A 25,419-nucleotide genomic window follows, 5' to 3' on the forward strand; every position below is an offset into this window, starting at 1 on the left:
TTCAGTAGTGGGTTTTAATTACACTCTCAAACATTCTTTACACGGGACCAACAAGAGATGAGTGGAATTATATTAATCTGGGTTATATCTGTGTTGGCTGCAAGCCCTCTGGGAGTAACCGACACAATGTCGTATCAGTAATACGGTACGTGACCAGGTTAGGCGCCGAAATGGACGCCTGCAATGCATTTATGTGCAGCAAAAGTAGCAGCGTACGAAAATCATTTTACATCCCAGCCAATCAATAAGCAGCCATCTGTTTTAATCCAGCCCATCAGATAAACCCTGTGTGATTTCAACAAACGGTACATTGCAGTAGAGTCGGGACTAAAACACAGCACTTCAAGGTGGAAAGGGTGAAAGCGGCTTTTGAGAACAGTCATCAAAGGGAAAGAGGGCACACTAAAGACAGAGGAGAAAATGTGAGTAGCCTGCAGGGATTCCAGAAAACTGAACAATAAAAGCACACAATGATAAAAGCGCTTGAAACAACTGAACTAAAAATACTCTGCAGTTTAAATAACACATAAAAATTCACGCTTTGTGACAGTGAGGCTCTAGCTGGATCCTTATCACAATTTACATACACGTGACAAAAAAAACAACATAAAAAACCCTTGACCCCTAGGGCCTCTCTGTTAGGCTGTGTTGGTTTTTTTGCAGGTTAAACATACTGCAGAGACTTTGAGATGATGAAGATGGCTGTGCGGATGCAAGTTATCTATGATAAGAATGAAAAACTGTAGAAAATATTCCTTAACAGCCAGAGGACATTTTGGAGTCTTAAACAGCACTTCATCAACAAAATACCAACTGAGTGACATGTACAATTAATCCCAAAGCCCACTGAAGCTGCTGTGGTAGCCTAGCACCTTACTAACACACTGAGGTGTTTTCCCCATAGACATCTTTATTTTTTATCATCATATGTAAATTGTACTGACATACTTTATAGCTCTGTAACGCTTCATGTGGGCCCCTCGTGTATCAGTGTTACTCTTATCAAAATACAATTACACAGTTTAGCAGTAGCTGTATTTGTTGTGCAAATTTTAGTTATTAATTTTAGACTTTTTTTCTTAACAATGCAGTTTTACAAGTTATACATTTACTCAACAACACATGAAGTCCATCTATATATATATATTCTTTTTATGTGAGAATATAAATACTGGTTTGTGAGGATGTACTGGTTTTCAGTATTTTAAACAAAAGTAAATGATCAGTAAATATCCACATGGTGGGAAGATCATTGTTAATGCCACCATTACTAGCTTATCTGCGAAATAAAGTCTTTGTGTTCTATGTTTGAAAGGAACATCAAAGGAGATAAAGTTATCAGAATGTTAAGTTAGAACATCGACACCACTTTTACCAATATTTATCAAGTCCCAGCAGCTAGTTAGCTAACGTTAGCTTTAAGTCTTAAATTGAGAACAGGTAGTTTTTTTTCCCAGGCAGATTCTGGATTTTATTACCTTTTGAAGAATCCAGACAAATTTCAGTCTTTAGTTCAGTCTTTAACCTAAGCCAACTGTCGGCTGGAGATAACTGAGCATCTGCAACACAAAATCGGCATTCATTTTGGCAAAGAAGTCATTTAAATGTTAAACTACTGCCATCAGCTGCTGTAGAATCTCTACTCACGGAGCTTCTAAATCGACAAGCCATTTAAAAGATCTTCTTTAAATGCTATGCTAAGTCAAGTGTTATACATCGGATAAATCTTCATTGCCACAGATGTTAGCACATTTAAACTAAAATCACATCACAGTGTCAAGTGAGAGTGAGGAGGTGGCATTTGGCATGTTGTATACATTATCTACTTGTGCACATACATAATGTTCTTCAGAGCTACAGGGCAATAAAAATGACACTTGGACCTCGGTAAGTTTCCAGGTTCGTGTGGACCAGAAAAACGTGGCTCGAGTGGAATCTAAAACTTGGACGAGTAAAAGGGCAGACCATTATACATATCAACCCTGAGCCTGGCCCAGTCAGTCATCTTCTGGGTGGAGCTTTTCTCTCGGGTCAGGAAACGAGCTGCCTTCTTCAGCTTGTCCTCATTCCTCTCTAGGTAACGCAAGCCCTCAGCCTGCAGCGCGTTGAGCTTCTCTTGGCGGTTCTCGTCTAAGGAGAAATCTTCGCTCATGTAGGGGTTGAAGCGAAAGTAAGTGTTTGGAGGAAGGAAGGCGTTGAGCATGGCGTGAACCTCTGGAGGGGGAAGGAGAAGTAAGAGTGAGGTCATATAAGAGAGAATAAAAAAAATTAAAACACAATTCACTTCATACTGCCTTACTAGGGGCTAGCAAAGTCAAACCTTATCTATCAGCGCTGTTATAGGATTACAAGTGTCACTGAGTAAGCGCTCAGGGCTAGAGTGTGAGGTAACACCAAGTGAAAATGTCTAGCCTGTCTATCACGGCTGTTTTCATCTGCCTTGCATGAGCAGTTTAAAATCAACATCCTACAAATGCAAACAAACAGGCAGCGGGTAACAAAACAGGCCTGAAGCACCCAAAAAGGTTTCTGTCTGAGTTCCCACAGTATTAAAACCAACCGTCTCCAAGGCTCTGCAAAACTCTACAAGGAGTAACTTATCTGGAGGTGATCTGGAGAGTTTTTATAGAGCAAATCAGTGTTAGACTATTGTGTGCTGAAAAGTTATACACAGAGACAAGAACAGCTTACTCACAAGAGATAATGCATGTGGTTAAATCAGAGATGAACCTTGTTTTCATTACTTTAATAAAGCACTTGTTATTCAAAATTTTATACTGTCAATCATAAACAGTTTGGTCTTGTGCAGTGAGCTGGATGCCAACTGCTAAAAAGTGTTCTACTATTTTCCCTCTGCAGAAAGGATTAGTTGTTAGATAGTGATATCATCACCTTCCTAGTGAAAGTCCCTTTTACCTTTCACCTACCAAATATGGAAATCCAAACACAAAACAATAACACAAAGACTCCAGAATTGCTGCAAACCTTTCAGACTCGTTTCTGTGTCTTGTAAGACATCCATGTATTCACCAAACAAACTGAAACATGCAACCTGTTTGCTTAAACACAGGATACTGTGTTTAAGCAAACAGTTTGCACGTATATTGGATGTACAAGGTCTTTATAAAAGGAACAGCTGTTTCAAGAACGAGTGGCCCAAGGTCATTTTTCCAAAACACGTCTGAAGATATATAAAAAGTAATATTCTCCATCTTTGTCACTGAAACCCTATTAGATCTGCTTTATCTATCCGCAACAACAAACACAGCTAAGCTTGATACACCAAAGACAAACTAGGAGGCTTGCGAGCACTAAAGCTTTTGAAAAAGAGGAAATCTGTGATAAACACTCTTTCTAATCTGCTGTTTCTAAATAACAAAAGCCCGCAAGAGAGCTAGGAAAGGGATTAATCCCAAAATACAGGACGAACAAGTGCAGAGAAGCATCTAGGTCACACACACACTGCACCACAGCAGCAACAGGGAGGGGAACAAGCCAAATTTAGGCACAGCAGAAGTGCCCATGTCTAGAGGTGATAAGGAGACAAAGAGGTTGCCGCTACAAAGGGCCACAGTGGGATTTATCTAGAACAAAGTCGACCTGCGGTGCAGTGTTTTCTAAAAAGATACCATCAAAAATCCTAAATCTCCCCCTTAGAAAAGAAACAGAAACAGGGAATGATCACTGCTAATGTACATTTATTTAATCTTCTTGTGTAGAGGAAATACTATAAACAGACCTGAAACAACACTGCAAACAAAGGCAGTTCAGTTCAGTTTTTTGTACTGCAGCCATCTTTACACTATGACTTGATCCTGTCACGGCAAGTTTCAGGCTTTCATCACTCCTTGGTTGACACAGGTGTGCTTTAGAATTTAGTTGTACATTTAGCAGCTGTCAAAGCTGTGAAACACTGGCGATCACAATAGGTCGCCATCATTTTGCGGTGCATCCTTACCTTCAGTGTCTGTCGCACTGCTGATGACGTTGGTGAGTTTTGTTTTGAGGCTTGTATATGCAGCGTTGCTTTTGCCAGTAGATTCAAAGCGACCCGTACCGAGCGAGACCACACACTCCAGAGGCGTGTCAGGCCACAAGCACTGGCACTCATGTATAGCAAGTGCTGTGGGGTTGTTAATCAGTAGACCTCCATCCTGTGAAAAAACAACAACAAAAAACCCAAAAGTGCTGTTAGGCAACCTGTTTACAGGCTAGGTTTGGTGTTTCATGCCAACACCAAAGTCAGTGAAACCAAATAATTGGGGTTTGAAACCTTTCATGGATTTTAACAGTCAATAGACAAAATTTCAGAAGAACATCTGATAAAGTGAAGAGGAAAAATAAAATCAATCAATCAATCAATCAATCAATCAATCAATCAATGTGCAGCTTTAGTGCTGCTTGTAAGTCTATTAAACAAAGAGTCCCAGCATTTCCCCTCCCCTCACAGTTTCAGTCAGACTTGCTTTGATATCGAACAACTGCCCATGAGTGCTTTCGCTTTGGATCCATATTGTACCCAAGGCAGTGGGGGAGTAACTGGAGAGGCTGCAGAATTGTTGAATAGGCATGAGGCTGAGGGGCCGCAGGGCTGGCACCAGGATCAAACACACAAGGACCCATTCTCATTAAGGAAGCCGAGCTTGGGGGGGTTGGGAGCCGCAGGGCCCCAAATGTCTAGGGACACAGTAGAGCGAATGGTGCTTGTTTACATGGCCGTGTACACACATGTTTGATCGAGAGCACATGCTCAGTGCATACAATAATGTGTGCATTTCTGATAGCGTGTGGCATACGTACACACACACACACACACAGCAATGGGGGAAAACACCTCGCGTGTATAAATTTGAGAGTGCGATATGGAAAACTGTTCCATTAATCCAACATAAAATTGCAAAGCTCTGGCTATTGTAGCTGGACTGGAGGAAAAGCTCCCGTTACAACTGAAAAACTTAATGTACAAGTTCTCTACGAAAACCTGGAGTGCTAAAGAGAATTGATTTGGCATTAGATAACAGTAAAACAAGTTTAAGGGTTTACTGACACACTTGCAGCTCAGCTATGATTTACTTAGACACAGAGTTCTCTGCGTCAACTGCACTGTCAGCAGCTCGCTTGCACTGATAAAAGCTGTGCTGACACAGATCAAGCAAGTCTGTGTCATCAGTTCATACTATAATGAGAAATGCAAATAAATACAATTTAAAAGACACATTTTCCATTAAAAAAAAAGAAAGAAAGAAAGGCACACAAAACCTCCCAAAACATTTTAATGATATTTGAGTAGAAACAAAGGTTATGATTGATCTGTTCAGTTTGGACAAAGAGCCAGCTGCCTTTGTATTAATCATAAAGGCATTCATTGACCACAGATATCATGAGTTACAGGCTATAGCTGGTGTTGTAATAATGAATCAAATGGATAAATAACTTCTGGTTGTATTGTCGTAAAATAAAAAGTGTAAAAAAAAATCTTCATTGGAAGGTCAAATCACAGAGTAAGGTGGTGGATAAAGACAGCTGCAGACATGAGCAGTCATTCCTATTACACTAATTTCAAGTACTGCACACTGCCTGGAGGATGCAAAGACAGTAGTTTCTACTGTGTTCTACTGTCCCGTGGATGAGTGCATGGATTCCCAAAAAATGTTCAGGCATTTGTTCGTCCACACGGAGCTTAGCTGGGCTCAAGCAGACCCGTGCATACTCACAGATGGGGAAACTAACACTTTGCTGACCTCGCATTACATTTCATTCCTATCACAGTATTGATATAATTATGATTCTGTTATGATTATTACAGTAGTTTATATATTGCACGCCAATTTTTAATGATGGCATTGATATCAAGAAAAGAAATCAAGAAAAAAAAATTCCCTATAGTGTAACTGCAAAAAGCACAAATTGTGTATTTAATCACCATATTATGCTCTCAATTTTTCTGTGTGTTATTTCCATTATTCAACTTGTCTCTTTGCTTAATTGTTGCCGCTCTCCTCGGCAAGTTTCTTCAGTTTCACCAGACTTCAGTTCACTTTATCTTCATTGAAGCAACACCACGAGTAGGCGTGAAGTACTGACTCTGGTAAATCAATCTGGGGAAGAAATTTATTTAGACTACCTACATGATTCAATAAAACATCTTCATTTGACACTAGTGTGTTAAACCCATTGCAGGAGGAAGCTTTACACAATGCTGCTAACATTTTATTCTAACAGTTTGTATAGTTCACTTTTTCAGGCATTCTCTCATAAACAATGCAGGGGGCTAATACCACACCAATAAGCAGATCAAGAGAAAACTGACTAATTTCATGAGATATGAATGGATTTATATATCACTAAAATTATTATGTACACGCTTCATCTCCTTACTTTTCTGTGATAGTCAACTAAACCTTTTCAGGTTTTGAATACCTGCTTGGACCTAGCATACATTCTGAAGACATCACCACAGACGTATTTATCAAGGACGAATGAAATAACTGAGAAAATGTGACACATGTTCAGTCAAAGAGCCATTAGAGGTCAATAACATCTGTACAAAAGAATGGCAGGATAACCTTTGCAATAGTTCTCTATGGTTTCATGCACAGAGTAAGTAAACCAGCTGACGTATAACAGGTTAGTATTGGTTAATAGGTTAACTGGTTAAGTCGCAGCCCAAGTGAATACTGGACTAGACCATTAACGATAAAAATGGGGGAAGGGGATTTTTTTTCCCTTTATTTAAACAAATTGATTTATACGTTATTATGACCCTGATGAAAGCCACGAGCCGAAAGACGTTGGTCAGTTAATAAAGTTGTTCCTCTTTACCTTCCTGCATCCTCTCCATGCACCTTGGAAGTAGGTGAAGTTGTGCCAGAATTTGTTGTTGCTATTTATGCACAGAGTGACAGACATAAAGATAGAAAGACACTGCCAAGCATTAAACTACTGCAGTGGTTAAAATTTAACTAACATGAAAAACTACAAAGACACGTGTGTCTAATAATCTGTTATGATAATGTGTAATCAATCATTACTACGATGATCTAAAAGTTAGTTGCTGAGATAATAATTAGAGCCAGAGCCTCAGAGAGCACCATTTAACTGGCTGAGATGGAAGTCATACAAAGAAGGCTTCACTCTGTGACAGAGCATAGAAGAACTGCTGAGGTGGCCGTTTGTCCAAAGCACATCATTATGCACCAGTAGGTTGTCTGGCAGACCGAGAAATGAATCACATAAAAAAAAAAAAAAAGAAAAAGAGGAAAATGCCTGGATTGGATGTGCCCGTAATAGAGACTTAGGGGAACTTGCTGCACTGGGCACCAGTCAAACCCAGCTGGTAACAAAACAACTAAGCAGTTTTCTTATCACTCACCCCAGTGTGAGAGGCTCCATTTTCTGAACTCTGCGGCAATGATGGCAACAGTCCGGGTCCAGTTATGGCTTCTTTGTGCTTAATAGCTGGGGGCAAGTTTCAGAGGCGCAGTGGTCGCGCTTGCACACAGTGCCAGGGCATATAACTTTAAAAGCAGACTGTGCAATGGTTGTCTGAGCGAGGGACTTAATGCTTTAGCTTGTCTGCATCTCAGTGCACCTGCTGGACGAGCCCAGAGCGGGTAAAAAAGGTCAAGGCAATTATGAAAAATATGTTTTTGATAGAAAGACCTATTGCATCACTGAAAGACTGCTAGGCTTTCTTTCTGTATTCTCTCTCTTTTTAAAAAAAAAAAAAAAAAGTCATTTGTATAGTCATCTTTTTTACGCAGGTGTCCAAACAGGCTGGTAGTACCCCGACTTTCCAACAGGAGCACTATTTAACATTATATCTGCAAAAACAACTTTTTAACCATTTAAAAATAAGTGAAACTGTGAAAAGAATGTTAAGAAGAAACAGACATGACTATATTAAAGACTATAATGTAGTGTGTTGCAGAAAAATCTAATGAAGTTGGCATGCTTACTAGCTACTGCCTGGTTGCATTCTAATGTAATTTTCTCAAGACATCATACATATTGTCCATCTGTCCAACACCAGAGGAGCAGACTTGCCCAGAGATCATGTTGCCTTTTTATATGCTCTACTATTTTGACCTCTTATCCTACAGTCAAGGGCAGGAAGTCGATAAATTGAATGGCAAAAGCTAGAACCAGAAGATGAGCGAGTCAGCTAGAGTTTGATTTTAGCCTTGCAAAGCTTCCTGTACTTATGCTTCCTGGAATGCTAGGCCAGGTGAGTTTGCAAGTTGAGACTGCATAACTTCTGCAGCCAATCATCACAAGGTTTGGTTGTTGGATTATTTGAATACGACAGTACTGTAAGGCAATGGCAGACACAAACAATAGTTGCTTTGACAATAATTTTACACATTTTTTTTTTTTTTAAAGTGTTGCTAAAAGAAAAAAGTAGCATTACTTGGGATTTGTTGCATGCTATTGCAGGACAGCAGCAACTCCTGATAGACTAAGATACTCTACACACTGTTTTTATCAAAGTCCAACCGATAGAGGACTTTTTATACTAATAACGAGATCTGGCAATTTAAAAATTCAATACTCCAATGTACTGGACAACAATTTTTTTTTCCACGAATTTCCCTAACAACTCTTACACGTATTATTTATTCACTCGTTCACGCTCTGCCCGAGTCTGCTCAGATTAGATGACTGTTGTGTTTGCAGCTTTCCAAACCAACAGTAAAATCGCAGAGAACCCTCTGGTGGACAAACTGTGCAACATCAACACTTATAACATGGTTGAAAGGTGAAAAGTCTTTTTTTTTTTCTTTAACTTTTTCCATTTTCATTCATTGGCCAATACAAATACCAATACTTTACCTTTTTACACTGGCCAGTACTACATTTTCACACAAAGATTCTTGAGGCCAGAGCACATCTGGATGATGAATTAAGCTGAAACTATGATCCACTTGGGACAAACTGCAAATAAGGCTGCATGCAAAATGGCACCACTCAAGCTGTCTGTCAAACACGCAGCATGACGCGAGGCAAAGGTCACTTCCATTTACGAGGATTTAGAGCTGTAATGCTGCTTATACTCGAAATGACTCAATGTCACTGTAAACAGGAATGCCATGTGTCTACAGACTAATGTCCTCAGAGAGTACACCCCTGTCAGTAGCAATCATTTAACCCCCTTTGAGGTTAAATTCTCTATCAGATAAAGAGGAATGCCAACTCTGAATTCTGGCTTTCATAGAAGCTTAATGATTTCCTGTGACAGTGTTTGAGTCTTTCTTCCGGTGTTATGGGTTAGTTATACTCTGAGGATCAAAGCTCGTTTAGCCTCGCCTTTGCCCTTCAGGGTCTAATGGCTAATTCACAAATGTGCTCATCACTTCTATGAGTCTGTATGCAAATATACCAAGTTTTCACCTAATTGGGGCTCCCACACCCAAGGGGACATTTTTTCAAAAAACCGAATGGCTTTAAAAAGATGTTGTTCTTACAGCATATTCTGGAATAAAAATTTCTCTCAGTTAAATGAATAATATTGAGATTTGCATGATTTATTTACACTGCTGCTTAAAAAAAATGTCTCCACTGTCATTAACTTTTGGGAGCTTATCTTCATTGTGTCAGTTTAAGCTGCATTATAGGGGGAAGAGCTGATTTGAATAGCAAAGAGGTGCTATCGTGAGATCACTAAAAGTCATTTCACGCCCCAATGTATGTCAGCTCCCATTAGCAGGGACAGCAAACTTCATCCTATTCATCCAGCCTGTGCGCCTCTGCATCCCTCTCCCTCTCTAACCCGTGGGTAAACCTTCAATACTCATTTGTGGAAGGGTTCATTATGAACGACCACAACACAGAAAAGGAGGGAGCGTCAGCTTAAATCTAAATGAGGTGAACCTTTTGAAATAGAGCCTGGTGTAGCATTCAAATCTCAGCTCTGGGGAGAAGCTTTAGTCATTACACTTTCTTCTTTTGCTCCTCTGACAGGGATGGACTGAGGAGCACTAAGCTCTGTAGTAATTTGTTATGACGCCCCGCCAATGAGGCTCCCTTCTCACAAATGATTAATTAGGGAAGAATTACATAAGTCATGGACATCCGATTACGTCTGTCACAATACCAGAATGTTTTCCAGAGATGGTCGTTCACTTGATAAGCAGATAATTAGGCTGCCAGGAAAAAAAAACAACTATGAATCTTCCAAATCAACTCATACCATTTGCACACAAAATGAAGCCATCCCAGTCACTGCCTGTGCAATCAGAGAAATAAATCTGCTCATTGACCAAAATGAATTCCCCAAATGGTTTCCAATACACATAAAAAGCATCATTGTGATCTGCAAGGATGGAACTGAAACGGTGTGAGCACCAGTCCTAAATGGTGGCCAGGTCAAGTCAAAGGGCTTCATGCCATATTAAGTAATTCCATGGACTAGCTCTTCACTTGACCTTATAGCTTTATGGGCCCCTCAGGTCACCGTGACGTTCAAATCATCTTCCCAGGCTATAAACAGAAGAAGGACTCATCTGTAAGGGTGCCAGCTTTGCCCCCAGGCAGCCAAAACAATTGAGATATACTGCAGACCGTTACCTTTTCCCACACGTTCTGTGAATATCGTTCTGTGAATATTGAAACAATGAATCATCCCTGTCGACTGCAGCCGCTGAGATTAAACTGTGACAATTCATGAAGCGATATAAATGCCTTCAGAAGCTCTCCTCCATATTTACTCAGCCTAAAGTCACTCTAGGCCTTATGCACATATTTGACAGATTCATATTAAAAAGCATGATTTCAAAACTCATCCCCTGGACAATTTAGACTAGATTACCCTGCTGCTTTGCTAAGAGGATGATGGAAGACACACCTCCGTGACAATATATTGCAACGCGAGGTTTAAAGCCGTGAATTCTTTCCAGGGTCTGCAGTAAAGAAGTCATCTGAATGTGATGCGCAATTGTGAAAAGGCGAGGGAGGTCAGAGACGAGGAAGATTTGCTGAAGCTTCCACACAGCAGTCAGTCAACATAATAAGTGGACCAGCATAATCCTCAAACAAGTGTGCCAGCTCAATCGAGTGTTTGTGCATGTGAGAAGAAGTGTGTTCTACAGAACAAAAGAAAGAAAGAAAAGGCGATTTGAGCAAACAGAGGTGATGTTAGCACCCACCTCTGATTGTCACAAGTTACTCAAGTGCACATAGCTCAGAAAGTGTAACTTTCAACTAAAATGCACTTGTTAGAGGAGTTTTAAAGAAGCACAGGTTTCACTCTCACTCGAGTCATTTGTTGCAGAATTATCACTCCTACAACTCTATTATGCTTGACTATGTTACTAATTTTACTATTTATCTCCTGCCCTTCTATTAATGATGACAGAACAAAATAACAGCCAAATTATTCACAACATTGTATAATATTGCATTTAATTCCATTTAATTATAATTATAGCACTTTTGAATTTATCCAACACCACTGGCAGGTCTGATTAACAGATAACTGCAGTGCAGTAAGTGAATGAGTGAGCGCTGCTCTGAAGTCAGTGCATGTGAGAAGTGAAGGAACAAATATGCTGTTTGCAGAGTTTAATAAAATTAACAATGAAATATCACCTTATTATGTCTCATTGAGCCTCAATGAGACAGTAGAAAATAATATCGCCAATCAAAAATGTGAGATTTACTTTCTTATTTAGCTACGAAAGGTTTTCACATATGCCTGCCTATCAAATCAGAATTAAGCAGCTCTCATTGTGCCTCACACTGCTGCGCTCATTGCCATTATTTAGTGTCTGTTTTATGAGTTGCCGTACTTTAATCAAGTGAACTGTGTGGCTCGCATCAGTCTGTGTTATGCTGAAACCTATTCACACCCCTTTTTGCTATTACAATAACAAACTGGTTCATTTAGTTTAAAGCTTTATTTTCATATTGTATTTTATTACAGTAGCCGAGATGCAACGTTAGATAATTTTAGCTTTTTTATCGTTGTAATTTTATTACGCTGTCTGAAACAGGTCTCTTTTGTAAACAAGACATTGATTCTCAATGGGATTACCTGCATGAATAAAGGCTATATCAAAAAATAAATAAAAACTAAAGACAATTGGCATCTTTTGAAACGATTACTTTTGCTTAAGTATGTGTTTTCATAAGGCAGCTCTACTTACAGTAGGTACATTCTTGGAGCCACTCAAGCCACCCCTGTTAAAAATGGGAGATGGGACTTATTCTCAAAGGACAAAGATCCTGAGTCAGTCTCAGAAGAGGAAGCTGTCTGCAGCATGGCTAAAATGTGAGCTCCATCCTCTAACAGTCTGCAGGCCAAGTTCCCAGGGCTTAACATGGGAAGAGCAAGCAGGGATGAGAAAGAGTTTAAAAGCTCTGATTCACACCCTGAATCTACAACATCTCCTCTCTCCTCTCTGCTTCATATGAGTTAGTGCCATATACAAATATATCATTTATGACCAATAATTCCATCTCCAGAGGCCTTTAAGAGGGGAAAAAAGAAAAGAAAAAAAAGAATTAAAATGTTAGGATCTCTTCAGTTACACCTTAGAATGCCATTTAATTATGAAAGCCCCTCTGCTTTTCACGTCATTCATAGTCACAGATACCACATTTAATGCCTTCCTGTACTAATTTATGTCTACTCCCTCGTTCATTAGTGACAAATACGTATGGGAGGGCTGATGTGACCTATTCATTTGTGGCTGAGTGAAGCCTTTCGGCTGAGCATGGTGCCACGTTGGGGCTCCAAGGGGTCGCGCTGGGGGTGGTGGTCCACTAGTCCAATGTCTCCCATCAAATGCTGGCAGGGGTGGGCACAAAACAAGCTCCCATTCCTTCCCATCGCCTCAGGAGACACCATGGCAACTAGGCCAAAAAAACAAACAAAAAATGGGTCCTCCTCACCATTCCTGGCATGCCCTGGCATCCCCTGTGAAATGTCTGAAGTCTTTTACTTCTGTGTTCTTTAGAGTCGAGATAACTGAGCGAGCTTTAATGTGGAACATGCGCCTCCTCTCTCGCTTCATCTCATCTATCCTCCACCCCACCTCTTTTTCCCTTGTTCCCCCCTCACTAAAGGATGATCTCCACGGCTATGGTAGCGAGTGTGAGGCTTTGATAATGCCATGGCTCTGCTTCAAAGGTCTCGCTCCAAGTTACAATTTTCCCAGTGTTAGTAGAAAGAATCTATAGAATCTAGGTGCTTCTCCATCAGGTTTCCATTCCAGCCTGCAGACTCACAGAATCATCAACAAACACTCATCTGTCTTCGAAAGCTGCTTGAGAAGTCCAACCTTCGTTCAGCACATGCCGTTACAACTGTTGCGTTCGCTGTCACAAAAGGTTGATTGTCTGAGGGCTTGAATTAAGTGGGAAAGTCTGTGGGCGTCGGTGGAAAAGAGTGAGATGACTCTCTCTCTAGGGAATCCTGACATCATACACACAGCATGTTATGTTCACAACTGGTCTCAAGCAGGCACCAAATAAGTCATCAGACTGGGTGGCATTTTGAAGATGGTCAAACATTCACATGGAAATTAGAGTGCTTAACAGAAACCGTATATGAACAGGAGCTTGTTACGGGTCCTGCTCTTGGATTTTACTGTGTAATCATAATTAGAAACATTAAAATTACATCTGAACTATCATCACTCAGGTTTCCATTAGCTTGAGCAAAGTAGTCTTTGCTTCAGCAAAGAAAACTGACAAATAGATGAGGATAGAATTACTAGCTCTCTATAAAAAAGTCATTTTTTTAAAAAGTATTTCTAATGTGCTGTTAAACATCTGCTGATCCTCTTCTGCTTATCCTTCTCAGGATTGGAGCCCATCACAGCTCCCATAAGGCAAAAGGCGGGGTACAGCCTGGACAGACTGCTGTTAAGCGCTTTGAGAACTTTTCCAAACATCTTGGTTTTATTTTGGATGCTTGTATTATTTTTATTTTGCACACACAAAATTTTTTGATTTGACAAAAATCCAAAATTTCAGGGTCAAATTCTTAGCCTCCCAGATGCTAATAGTTAATTCTGTACCCTTCTTGCTGGATAATAGCCTGCAGTTATGTACTAGTTTTCAACAAGTTTCACCTGAGTGACCCAGCCCATTCTTCTTTGGCGAACCTCTCAAGCTACTCCAGATTTGTTGATCTTCTGGCATGAACCTCAGGTTTTCAGTTCACCCCACAGATTTTCATTAACATTCAAGTCAGGGCTTTGTGCAGGCCAGTCAGAAATGTTCTCTTTTGTTTCTGGAGGTAGATCTTCACCAGTAGCGGCACATATTTTGTGTCATTGTGTTAAGAGACAAAGCGATGAACTGGACCGCGTTTTGCTGCTGAATGCTGGAGATTTCCCTTTCAAAATCTTCACATATCCTGCTTTCTTCTTGATTCATTCATTGAGCAGATTCCTGGTTCCAGATGCCCTGAAACATCTCCACAGCATAATAGTCCCACTACTGTGGGGATGCCGTTGTTTCGATTGTACCCCTCTCCTTTCTTTCTCCAGATATAACCAGTCTACATAATCTTTCTCCAGGTTGTTCTTGGCATACTTCAGTTTGACTTAAAGGTGTCTCTCAGATGTAGAGTTTTGTTTTTGAAGCCCATTCAGGATTCTAGTGGCTGTCATCTTCGAGACTACAACACCTGTCTCGGTCAAGTCTTTCACTAGTGTGTTGGCAGTTGTTCTGGGGTCTTTAGACACATCTATCACTGTTTTTCTTGACAGAGTCTTTGAAATCTTTCACTTCCTACCTCTGCTGGGCTTGTTCTGTACTGTGTAGCTCTCTTTTGAATTTCTTCATGATACTTCACACTCTAGTTGACATTTGGAAACACTGTGACTGTAACTTCATATATCCATCTCCTGTTTTTCAGGGGGCTAATAATATTGACCCTGGTAATTGAGTTTTTTTCTGATATTGTGTGCAAACAGATATCATTTATTTTTTCTATAGAAACTAGTATGGTGGGAAATGCAATGTTGAAAATCCCTTGCTAATAATTTTGTCCTTATCTGTGAGTCTAACTTCATATGATGCCTATATCAAAATCAACATAATCCGAATTTACCAAAAAGATACCATGAAGCCTTTGATACACTAGGATTAAATTAAATTGACTGATTTAGGCAAGTTATTTTATCCTCTTACATCTCAATAGATCTTAAAATTTGAAATGAGAAATCAAAACACGGAATTCGGGTAGGTAAATGTCAGCTTAAACAGCATGAACTCAGTGTCTCAGGAACCACAAATAAGGTGTGCTTTAAAATATACACGTTTGGTAGCCAGACATATCCTGGTGTTACATACAAATGTAAGTCATCTTCAGGATAGTAAATACAAGCAAAAACACTCCCAAAACTGCAAGAGCTGTGCAAACGCTCCGTATGCACATGAATTCTCAGTCAAGGCCTTTGAATATTCTTCAGAGATTTTTTAGGTTAAAATTAACCCTAGCTCTTCTTACCAAGAGCTCTTTCTAATTTTACTCAGTTCTTCAGCTGGAATTTTCTCTTGACAGACTTGAAATAAAAATAAAACAGCTGTAACTGATTTCATGTCAGATGTGTTAAATATATTAAACTACTGATGGCGTCTCATCTCAAAGTACGAGGCCTCCTGCTGGCCGCCAACTAAGTGATTTTGCAAAAGCAGCTCCATAATTAGATTGTCTGTATTTTCTTTCCAATGAAGCAGATGTAGCAGTCACACAGTTTTGTGTGATGAGGGAAGCTCTGGATTGGGATAATTTATGCATCAGAGGGAGACCTGCTAGACGACATGCTGGGGAAATCTCCCACTACAGGTGGGTTTTCATCATCCAGTCTCTTTCATTCTCTCTCCCTGCACTTCATTCACCTGCACACCTAACACAGCTTCCAATTAGGAGTGCCGGAGCTCGCCCGTGTGGGATATTGCCTTTGATGTAAACACACTCTCATTCACGTGTGATGGATCTACACTAAGTTCATCAGAGTCTGTTCATCTGTGTTTTTAATGTAAATTTAAGGAGATTCCCACACTTGTATGTGGCAAATCAAACACAGGCTACGTCAACTGAATACTTAGACTGTAGTGGAACATTATTCCCCACCTTTTCCCACCTGTGTTTTTGCCTTTTTAAAATAAGCAGCATGACTACTCTAAATAAAATAAAACAAGACGTTCACCCAGTTTCTGGTGTGACTTTCCTCATAAGGTTTCTTATATCGTCTGTGCTTTCTGCCATTCCATTTGCGTAACAGAGCAACCTCTGTTTTCCATTACAGAGGCTTAATAATTTTGCTGATTTATTGATCAGCAAAATGGCAAAATGGACTGGTGGTTTGTTATGTTGCTGATGGCTAATGCGAACCTGTTTAATGGAGATGGATTTAAGTGCGTCTCACGACGACTCTACCCCTCATTCTTCTGTCAAAATGTAGCTGACTGGAAATAAATACTAACAGAAAGGAAATAGAGTTCCTCCCTCTCACTTGCTCTGCAGAGAATTTTTCTCATTAGAATTCTCAAAATCCTTCGAAACTCTCCAGCATTGACACTGACTGTGCGGGGCATGTTAATCTAGAAGACCAAGACTAAAAGCTTTAATACTGCAGCAGCGGACTGCAGTTGAAAAAAAGAATTTGCATGAACACTAAATATCAGCGCAATTCTCAGCTGGCCAGCAAAGGTCTTTCGATATGGCACGCTGTGACAACAATGACTTCTGGCTGAGTGCATGAAGTACGTGTAACGCTCTGACTGTCAAAATGTTGCTGAACAGAAGTAATTATAGGATGTGGACTAGAAAAACTTTACTGGAAAAATCAGTTTTCCCTAAAATGACTATAAACCCTGAACTATTGGTCAAATTATACAAACTGTATTCATGTTGAACCAACAGTACAGTTTATATGCCAAATCTGAGGCTATTCGTCTACTAAAACTAAGCTAAATATGAAAGAACATTTAAAACAAAATAAAATAAATAAAAATAAAAACAAAAATACTGGCGGCCACCAGTGGCCCTCAGCCTCCAAGTAGATACTAGAGATGGCACGATACCACTTTTTTATGTCCGATACCGATACCGATATCATAAATTTGGATATCTGCCGATACCGATATGAATCCGATATAGTGTTTTTTAATCAACAAAACTGTTTTTTAAATATCTTGCTGCATTTTGTATAAGTTCATACTCAAGTTTAAAACAACAACTACACTAAAGCTATTCTGTTATACCTGTATGGAAAAAAAATATTTCATAGTTCAGCAATACTGATCAATCTAATAAACTTAAACCTACACCATCCTCCCTATTCTGGTATTTTAAAGAGTACTTAGCATAAATATTAAGCAACCTAACTAATAGGGTTCCAACTCCCAGCAACAACAAAAATAAATAAATAAAAAATAGGGAACCACCCCTCACGCTCCACCTCATGATGCTTAATCGACGTAATCAACCTTAATTTGATGCAGTGTGAAAAAAAATGCACAGAAATCAATTATTTTTCAAGAAATATTAAATAGATTCAACATCTTTCTTCAACAGAATTGCAGACTGCACAGATGGTACCTTCCCAAAGGAAAAAGTACTATAGCTTACTAGGGTATATATATTAGACTTAATAGTTACTATATACAATAATGGACTTCTATTCATTTTGCATCAAATTAAAACTTTGGGTGTCAGATAATTATTTATTAAAAGCTAGACATTTTAAATGAGAATAAGAAAGAAAAGTATGTCTTTGTGCCCCCTTTTCCCAGTTAATGCCCTATCGGCCCCCCTGGCTAAACTTCGCTAGATCCGCCCCTGCACAGTTACCAGCCGTCAGCTACGTAGAAAAAGATCCTGGAGTAGAAAGTAATATTAAATACATTCTAACAACAGCTGATCAAGCTTAAACGTGCTGCTGTTGTTCAGCCGCTGGTTTCCTCTTTCTGGTGCAAAGTGGGCCAAAAGCAAACTAGAGTCACGGACTCGCGACAGAAAAGCCGATCAGCTGATCATTAAGCAGTTTCATGATTGAAGTAGCAGCAAGAAGAGGCAGTCGTTTGTTAAGCTTAACGCAGGAATGCTTTACAAACATTCAGAGATGGACTTACACACTTGCTTTACTTCTCTCGGGATAACTTTGTCAGAGATGAAATGCCGGGTTGCTAGCGAAGCTCCAAATGCTATCCAGACCACCGACAGGTCCCGCATGCCACAGCCGCTCTATCACGTGATGCATACTGCTCCGACGTGCTAACGTTCTGAGGTGAGTTACGGCGTGTTGCAAGTTTTGTGAGGTGCTTTCGTGATATTTAATGGATCGGATTACATTTTTTATTTTTCTCCGATATCCGATCCAGTAATTTAGGTCAGTATCGGACCGATACCGATACGTAATATCGGATCGGTCCATCTCTAGTAGATACAGCAAAGGTATAAATTATAAAATCCTATGTTGCCTCATTCTCGCATTGATATAAAACCAGCTAAATTAAAAACTGACATAAATAAAAATGTCAGTTTGGCGAAATTTGTCAGTACAGCCAGTATCAGGAGGATTTCTCCCTTCGTAACAGCTGTGAATGGGACTGACCTGGTGGAGATCATTCCCCAAAGGGAACTCCTGGAAATACCCGGGGGCTGCTGATGTGGCGCGGATGGCCTGCCAAAGCTGATGCTGGCAGCCCCCAAGGTAGTGTGAGCACATCCCAGGCAGCAGGTTGTAGTTCCTAAAAACATATGCCTTCAGAGGAGTGCCCCGATTCACAATGGTGCTCACAGCTGCCACCTGTGGGTGAGGGCATCAACATACAGGGTGACTTTCTTTTTCAGTGTCAGGTTGTAGTTGAACAAAAGCAGACAAGAAATGCAGGCATAATATCTAGGTCGACATTCTGACAGATCAATTTTATGTCATCACTGAGCTCTGAGCCTCAGAGGAGACATGCTGACATCTGAAAAGCATATACTCTTCTTTAGGCCCACTTTCTTATGGCTTTAGAGCCTATTTTTATCTGTCAAGCAGAACAGTAAAGAGAGGGAAATGGAGAAAGAAGGTTTCTGAGTAATATACAAGTAAACAAGGTGAGGCAAAAAACACGCTGGGGGAATAATGAGTCAGACCATCTCATAAAGCTCACCTTGGGGCAGTCAGGGTTTCTTGAAGTCTCCACCATGAGGTGAGAGCCCATTTTCTCTCTGTGGAGGTTCACAAAGGTGATGTTATTTTCTAGTGTAGAGGGTTTAGAGTAGCATAATGACTAAAGGTAAATGAGTTCCCTTCAAAGGAATGCTGACTGTGATTAATCATACAGTAATCTTTATTCTGTAATATAGCTTTCAGACTTTTTCAACAAGCAGCTTTTTTTGTTGTTTTTTTTTTAGGCATTTCTGTATTTTAATTGCTCCCATGGCTGTCGAAGAGCCATTGTTGTTGCATGGCACCACAATAAAGGAGAAAGACAAGGTGCTCATCTAGACACTGATCATGAACTATAACAGCAAAACTCACTTGAGGATGTTCTCCCACGCTTCACTGTCATAGAAAGCGTGGTTCCAGCCCATCTTCATGGTGCCGACAAATACATTCTGCTTGAAAATATCTGAGCCCAGCTTTCGGTACAGATCATCACACTCTTTCAGAGGGATCTGGAACATGCCTAGCATGAACCCGAGCACAGCACCTGAGTTAAAACAACCAGAAACATTCAAATGAGAGTGACTGAGATGTACTGTTAATTGAGCTGCTGTAAACAGGAGGTAGAGGAGGTTCAGACAATCCTTTGAGAAAGCATCGAGGAACAGCTTGTTCTCGTCCTCAAAGATGATGTTCATACAGTAATGAACCAGGTTTACTGGAAGGAAACTTACTGAAGGATCATCTGTTATAACCAGATGCTTTGGAGATCAGTTTACAGGATGTGAATAGGAATAACATGGTTAGAAGACTGATCAAGTATTGCCAACAGGATTAGGGAGTCACAATGGCACAATGTGGGCAAAAGTGCCAGATGTGGCCCCAATAGGTTTCTAAATGTGTGAGAACACCATTTGATTTAGGAGGCGTGTTGTCACATTTGACAACTCTTTTCAGATTTAGTGAGTGTTTTAATCTCCAGCTGGTGGAGATTAAAACATATAACTGAGAGAATGCTGGACAAACAGAAACTTCTAACAGTGATTAAAGCCCAATGTGCTTTGCAAATAAACAGCAGGCTTTTAATCTATTTTTAATCAGTTTGAGGTTGGTCCACAGCTCCCCCTTGTGGTGATTTAACATCAAGGAAGCACCTAATGTACTTGACAGTAAAATACTTGTAAATTTTATGAATTCATTTTATGAATTTAAAATCAACTGTAATGAAAGCAAAATTTATTGTGCAATTGTACAATATTAGTTCTCACCCAGACTGAGAGGAAAGGGGCTGCTGGTGAAATTGAGGTCGAAATTCAGAGCAGAGCAACAAATAGGTCAGTGCTGCCTGTACTCTGCTAAGTGTTGCACTTTGTTCAGATAATCCATATACATGCCTCTGACTATACAGAAGTAGGGCAGGAGGACAGCGTACCTGTGCTGACACCACAGATATAATCAAACAGTTTGTAAGTGGGTTTCCCAGTCAGGGCTTCTAGCTTCTGTAACGTCTGAAGGGCAACAATTCCCCTGAAAGTAGAAAGCCAGACAAATACATGGATACATGCATGAGACATTAGTAACCAACTCATCATCAAGAGCACAAGATTTAAGACTAATAGAAGAAGTGTACAACCTTTGACACTATAAACTTGATATCATCAACTCATATCTTAAAGTAAAGATGAGTGTGGGGGGCAGGGGAGTGGAGCCGAGCGTGTACCTTAAACCTCCTCCATCTATGGACAAGATCCTTATTCCTCTACCTTTGACAGGTTTATGATAGCCCACCAGAGCGAGTGCTTCTCTAACGGCTGCTCTCAGACCCGGATCGTTAGCCTGTTCCAGACGGAGGAGGCAAGGGATAACTTTCTCCTGACAAATACAAACATAGCATGACAGTCAGCACCGGAAACAGAAAATGCTGTCAATCCACCATGAAGTGGTGTGGACTAGATAGTAGGAATGTAGAGGTGAACCGTCTCTCTGTTACGAGACGTAGCTGCGCTCTCAAAACCAAAACTTCAACATCATAACGGGTGAACAAATATGAAAACAAGCAAAGTTCAGGCATGCATGAATAAACAGTCTTCTTTTTGATTGTGCATTATATTCTCCTTGTTTTGATAATGCATCATGATTACTTCCTGTTAGATTTACTCTTTCCTTGTATTTCTCACCCTGCATCCCATCTAATTCTGCTGCCTGATATCAGTCAGCACATAGTTACATAAACCAGGGCACAAACTATCGACGCTTACTGAATCAGAGGTCATCCCCACGGTTTCCATGAAAAAGGCTGAAACCAGTTTCGCTCGTTCACCGGTCATTATTTATTCAGACTGAATTTAGCAAAAAATACACAGTGCAATCAATTTGCAATGAGAAATTAATGTTGACCTTCGTTGTCATGGTTAAAAATGGATGGGGGTCGATACTGGTGTGACCACTGCACATCTGTAAAACCTTGATCATAAATAAAATATGACAGCTAAAGGTACTGCAAACAGACTGAGCAATGTGACCGAAATAAATGCCGAAGATGTCTGAAGAGATTCTTTTTCCCCCCTCACAGCATGAGTGCATGAAAACTTAAATATCATTACATTTATTTCTGTAGCCACTTGCAAAGTGAGGCTCTCAACAATATGAGAAACCAAAAACTGAATTTACAGAGAAAAACAACCTTGGTTTAAAATACTCTAGATTAGTATTTGTGGTATCACTGATGTGACAAATCTATGTAACAGTGTGCAGTCTGCATTTAGAGCTGTGTGTAACCTGCTGAGCGCAGCTCACAGACTGACATTTTGCAAGCATCGGAGAATTCTCAAATACAATCAGAAAGCATAATGTATATGATTCTCATGCTAATGCTGCAGAAGCTCAGCAACTGACCACACAGCATATGCAGACCGTACATACATAACGTGGAAATTAACATGTAAATAAAAAGAAACATGCTGCTGAAAACTGTTTTGACAACTCCGTCAGCTCTCTATAAAAAAACATCACCCACGTGTGGATGTTAATCTGCTGGAAAATGAACAAGAAAAACCATCTTTACTGTGTAACGCAATTGGCTTCGTGTACGCCGCACACACCCACACAGTGTTTCTGTGTTTTCAGCTCTTTATTTACAGTTTTGCCTTTTCAGGTTGTTGTTGCTGGCTGGTTCGCACAGTTGCTGCGACAATTGCGCGCCCGCAACTGTCTGCTTTCAGTTCCCTCATCCTCTCGGATCCTGGCGTGCCGCCCAAATAGGGGAGGCATGATCTCCAGCTGTGTTGGTCAGTCTCCCCTGGCACTGCCCCATAAACCCACTGCACCACCCCTCCCCTGCAGCTGAGCCACAGACCACACCTCGCCACATACTGCTACATTTCTCACCTTCACTGCAACGCCACGAGTCTCTGGAAACTCCAAGAGGTGGTAACTTAAGTCCTCCACCCTGTTGATATAAACCTTTACATCTGATGCCCTGTGGAGAGCCTGAACCAGTGCCCGGGTTCGATTGTCCACACTCACTCTTGCAATAATCTGTGACATAAAAGCAAAAATAAATAAATAAAAAATACAGTACATTAATTCCTCACTAGGCAGGTATGGTGGTTGCTGTGAATATTATGTATGTGCTTGATATATTATTTAATATGTTATAATAATATCTAAGACCATGTATGTTATGCACATTTAAGTCAATCCAGCATTGCCACAAACTAGATGTCAGACTTGCTTAGATCTCCACAACATAAAGGCCCCCGTAAGCCTATAAAGCGCCCTCTCTCTGTGGCCCTGTAACTTTTCAAGGGGGTTATTTTTGAATGTAGCTTCCCAGAACTCCCAGAACAGCAAGTCAACATCCTTCCAATAGACATATAGAATAACAAGTGCGCTGGTCTGAGTTTTAATTGTGGACACTCTGTTGTATTACACTATACTATACTGGATCATTTTAATATGCATATAATGTTTCACTCAAACACAGACAAAAAGCGTAACCCACAAAATCTGGGACTATTGAAAAAAAGTTTATATTGAGTAGAATGAAAGCAGAAAGTCCTATAGCATGCCCGTAGGATTCTCAAGGAACAGGTTATTAAAAATATATGGCTTACTACAAAAGGAAAAATTTATGAAAGAAATACTGCTGTGCTGTAAGCCCTACCTTTTCCCTTTGGTGCAGAAGTTTCTTGGCTTTCTCCTCCGCAGCCTTCTGCTCGTTACTAACCTCAGCCTGTTTCACTGACACGTCCTCTGATTTCTTTTCCTCCAGTACAGCACTCGTGGACTCTCCTGTTCTGAACTTAGGAACAAAAGGTGCTATGTAGTTCCCAACAAATGCCTGCACAGTTGGAGCTGAATAAGACAGGTACTGTCCTAAACCCCTCTTTGGGGGAGCAGGGTCTTTCTTATTAGACACCGGCATGAGGTCTGAGGTTTGTTGATCCTGAGAGTAAGTGGAAGAGCTTTCAAGATGCTCTTCTTTCTTGTCCTGAGTGTTTATGCTGCTGCCAAAGTATGAGTTGACGTGATTTGCTACATAGGTGTAAGTCTCACCCAGGTTCACTGAAAAGGTGCTCGGATGGAAGAGGTCTGTGGATTGTTTGGGCATTGTGCTCTTGCTCTCCAAATCATTCAGCGAAGGCTGGAGCTCCTCTTGCCTCCTGGAACGAGTAGCTTTGACGCCAGGAGCAATACGTCTCAGTTTTTTCTCCCTCGGTTCCGTTACAGTTGGGACTATAGCAGTGACAGTCTCTTGGGTAGAAGTCTGAGCATGAGTGGAGGTAATGGAACTTGTATCACATGTGGCAGAAGTGGAAAGGGACAGATTGGCAGAAGATCTCTGAACAACAGGTTTCTGAGCAGTTGATGCTAGAGAGAGAGCAGCATTAGAAGGATTGTAAGTGGATGTGACTGTATTCTCATCAGGTTTGGGCCTTGTCTCAACACTGGCTTCAGCATTTTTATCAGCCTTTAAAGCATTAGGTTTGAGTCTGGAGATCTTTGACATCAGCTCTGTATGTGTCCCACTCACAGCTTTGGAAACTGTGTGCAGCGTGTTCCTGACACGAGACATATGTCGGCTCAGGCCAGCAGACCACTTTGAAGCTGAAGTGTTCAAATACAGGGTGCTGGTGTGGAGGCCAAGCCGATGTCTAACTTGGTTACCTTTAAAGAACCCCACCTTGCGACCCTTGGCCCTCAGGTGGTGAATGTGCCTCCAGCTGAGATAGCATTCCTTATGGAAAACGGGCTGCTGTGCATGACTCTTACAGTGAAACACACCACACAAAGGCAATGATGCTGCTGGTTTGTGAGCATGGGACTGCCATATAAGCAATGCTCTACTTATTTTCACCCAGGTATTTGAAGCCCATCTGTGATTCATATTCTTTCAGTCCACAAGGGTTTAACCCATTCGAAGAAATATCAAGAGTACACCCGTGCTTTCCCCATTCATTAACCTGGTAATGAAAAAAAAAAGTTTACATCACCACTACATACACCCAATAAGGGAAACACTGTATAGAATTAATAACCACAGAGCGTAATGCTATATCAAATCTATCATTGTATCTCACACTGTTTATGGTAAATTGTTGACTTAAATTTGCAAGTCAATAAAGCCCTTTGGAATGAATCGATTTAAAAATAAAAACGAGAAAAATTATTTTTAACAATTGCATAACAGAAAAAAATACCAAAAGAGTTCTTGTTAATCTGGTGTTTGAGTATCGCTCAACTTTTAAGAAGCACACTATTTCATTAACTGTCACAGGTGAGAGGACAACAGGTTCACTGTTAACTATGTCAACATCAGCAACTAGCTAACAGAGTACCGCTAAACGCTAGCTTTTATACAGGCCGCACACAAAACAACAAGGCATACCAGTCCTTTGTTTTGCTGTTTCACGAGAGACCAGATTCACTTAATCCTTCTATTAAACGGTCATCCTTGATTAACCATAACACAAAAGAATAACACCTTACGGGAGTGTAATAGGTTGCTCGACCCGATGCCTAATTTCTAGAGTGATGTGACATCAACAGTCGAAAGAAAAACAATGGTCACATGATCCTCCATCTTCGCTGCGATTGGCCAGTTGTCCTTTGGTCCTCTAAATAGTTTCTGTTGATTGGTTAAGCAGATTCTCCCCACCGTTGACGGCTGCATAGGGTACACTTAATATGCTTTACGGTGTATGCCGAATGTGTCCAGGGGAAGCGGAGTCAGCATTTTCTATGAAGAAATTGTCCCCACACGTTTTTTGAAACTCGGGATTTGCTGTTAAAAATTGAAGCG

The 25,419-nt window shown here is 40.5% G+C and overlaps 1 protein-coding gene across 2 annotated transcripts; it reads right to left on the reverse strand.

Annotated features, from left to right (window-relative positions):
- On the reverse strand, positions 1 to 25,288 carry LOC309710943 (calcium-independent phospholipase A2-gamma). Of its 2 annotated transcripts, none has more exons than XM_082540830.1 (10): positions 25,107 to 25,288; positions 23,281 to 24,580; positions 22,503 to 22,652; positions 20,836 to 20,987; positions 20,548 to 20,642; positions 19,491 to 19,662; positions 19,120 to 19,177; positions 18,573 to 18,767; positions 3,959 to 4,154; positions 1 to 2,214 (listed from the first exon to the last, which is right to left on the reverse strand). In XM_082540830.1, exons 2-10 carry the CDS (start codon positions 24,502 to 24,504, stop codon positions 1,937 to 1,939), a joined length of 2,520 nt encoding a protein of 839 aa, XP_082396956.1. In that variant the 5' UTR covers positions 24,505 to 24,580; positions 25,107 to 25,288; the 3' UTR covers positions 1 to 1,936. The 2 variants fall into 2 exon arrangements, with proteins under 2 accessions (XP_082396956.1, XP_082396955.1); XM_082540829.1 differs by having other exon boundaries at positions 25,006 to 25,288.
- Positions 25,289 to 25,419: the final 131 nt, after the last annotated feature.

Source organism: Aulonocara stuartgranti (genome assembly GCF_965226115.1).
Source record: "Aulonocara stuartgranti genome assembly, chromosome: 7".
NCBI lineage: Eukaryota > Metazoa > Chordata > Actinopteri > Cichliformes > Cichlidae > Aulonocara > Aulonocara stuartgranti.

Coding starts and splice junctions, on each gene's coding strand:
- LOC309710943 (XM_082540830.1), bottom strand. CDS start 24,504: ATGAATCACAGATGGGCTTCAAATACCTGGGTGAAAATAAGTAGAGCA. Junction 22,653..23,280: donor TTCTGCACCAAAGGGAAAAG/GTAGGGCTTACA, acceptor TTTATGTCACAG/ATTATTGCAAGAGTGAGTGT. Junction 18,768..19,119: donor GAAACCCTGACTGCCCCAAG/GTGAGCTTTATG, acceptor CCTCACCCACAG/GTGGCAGCTGTGAGCACCAT.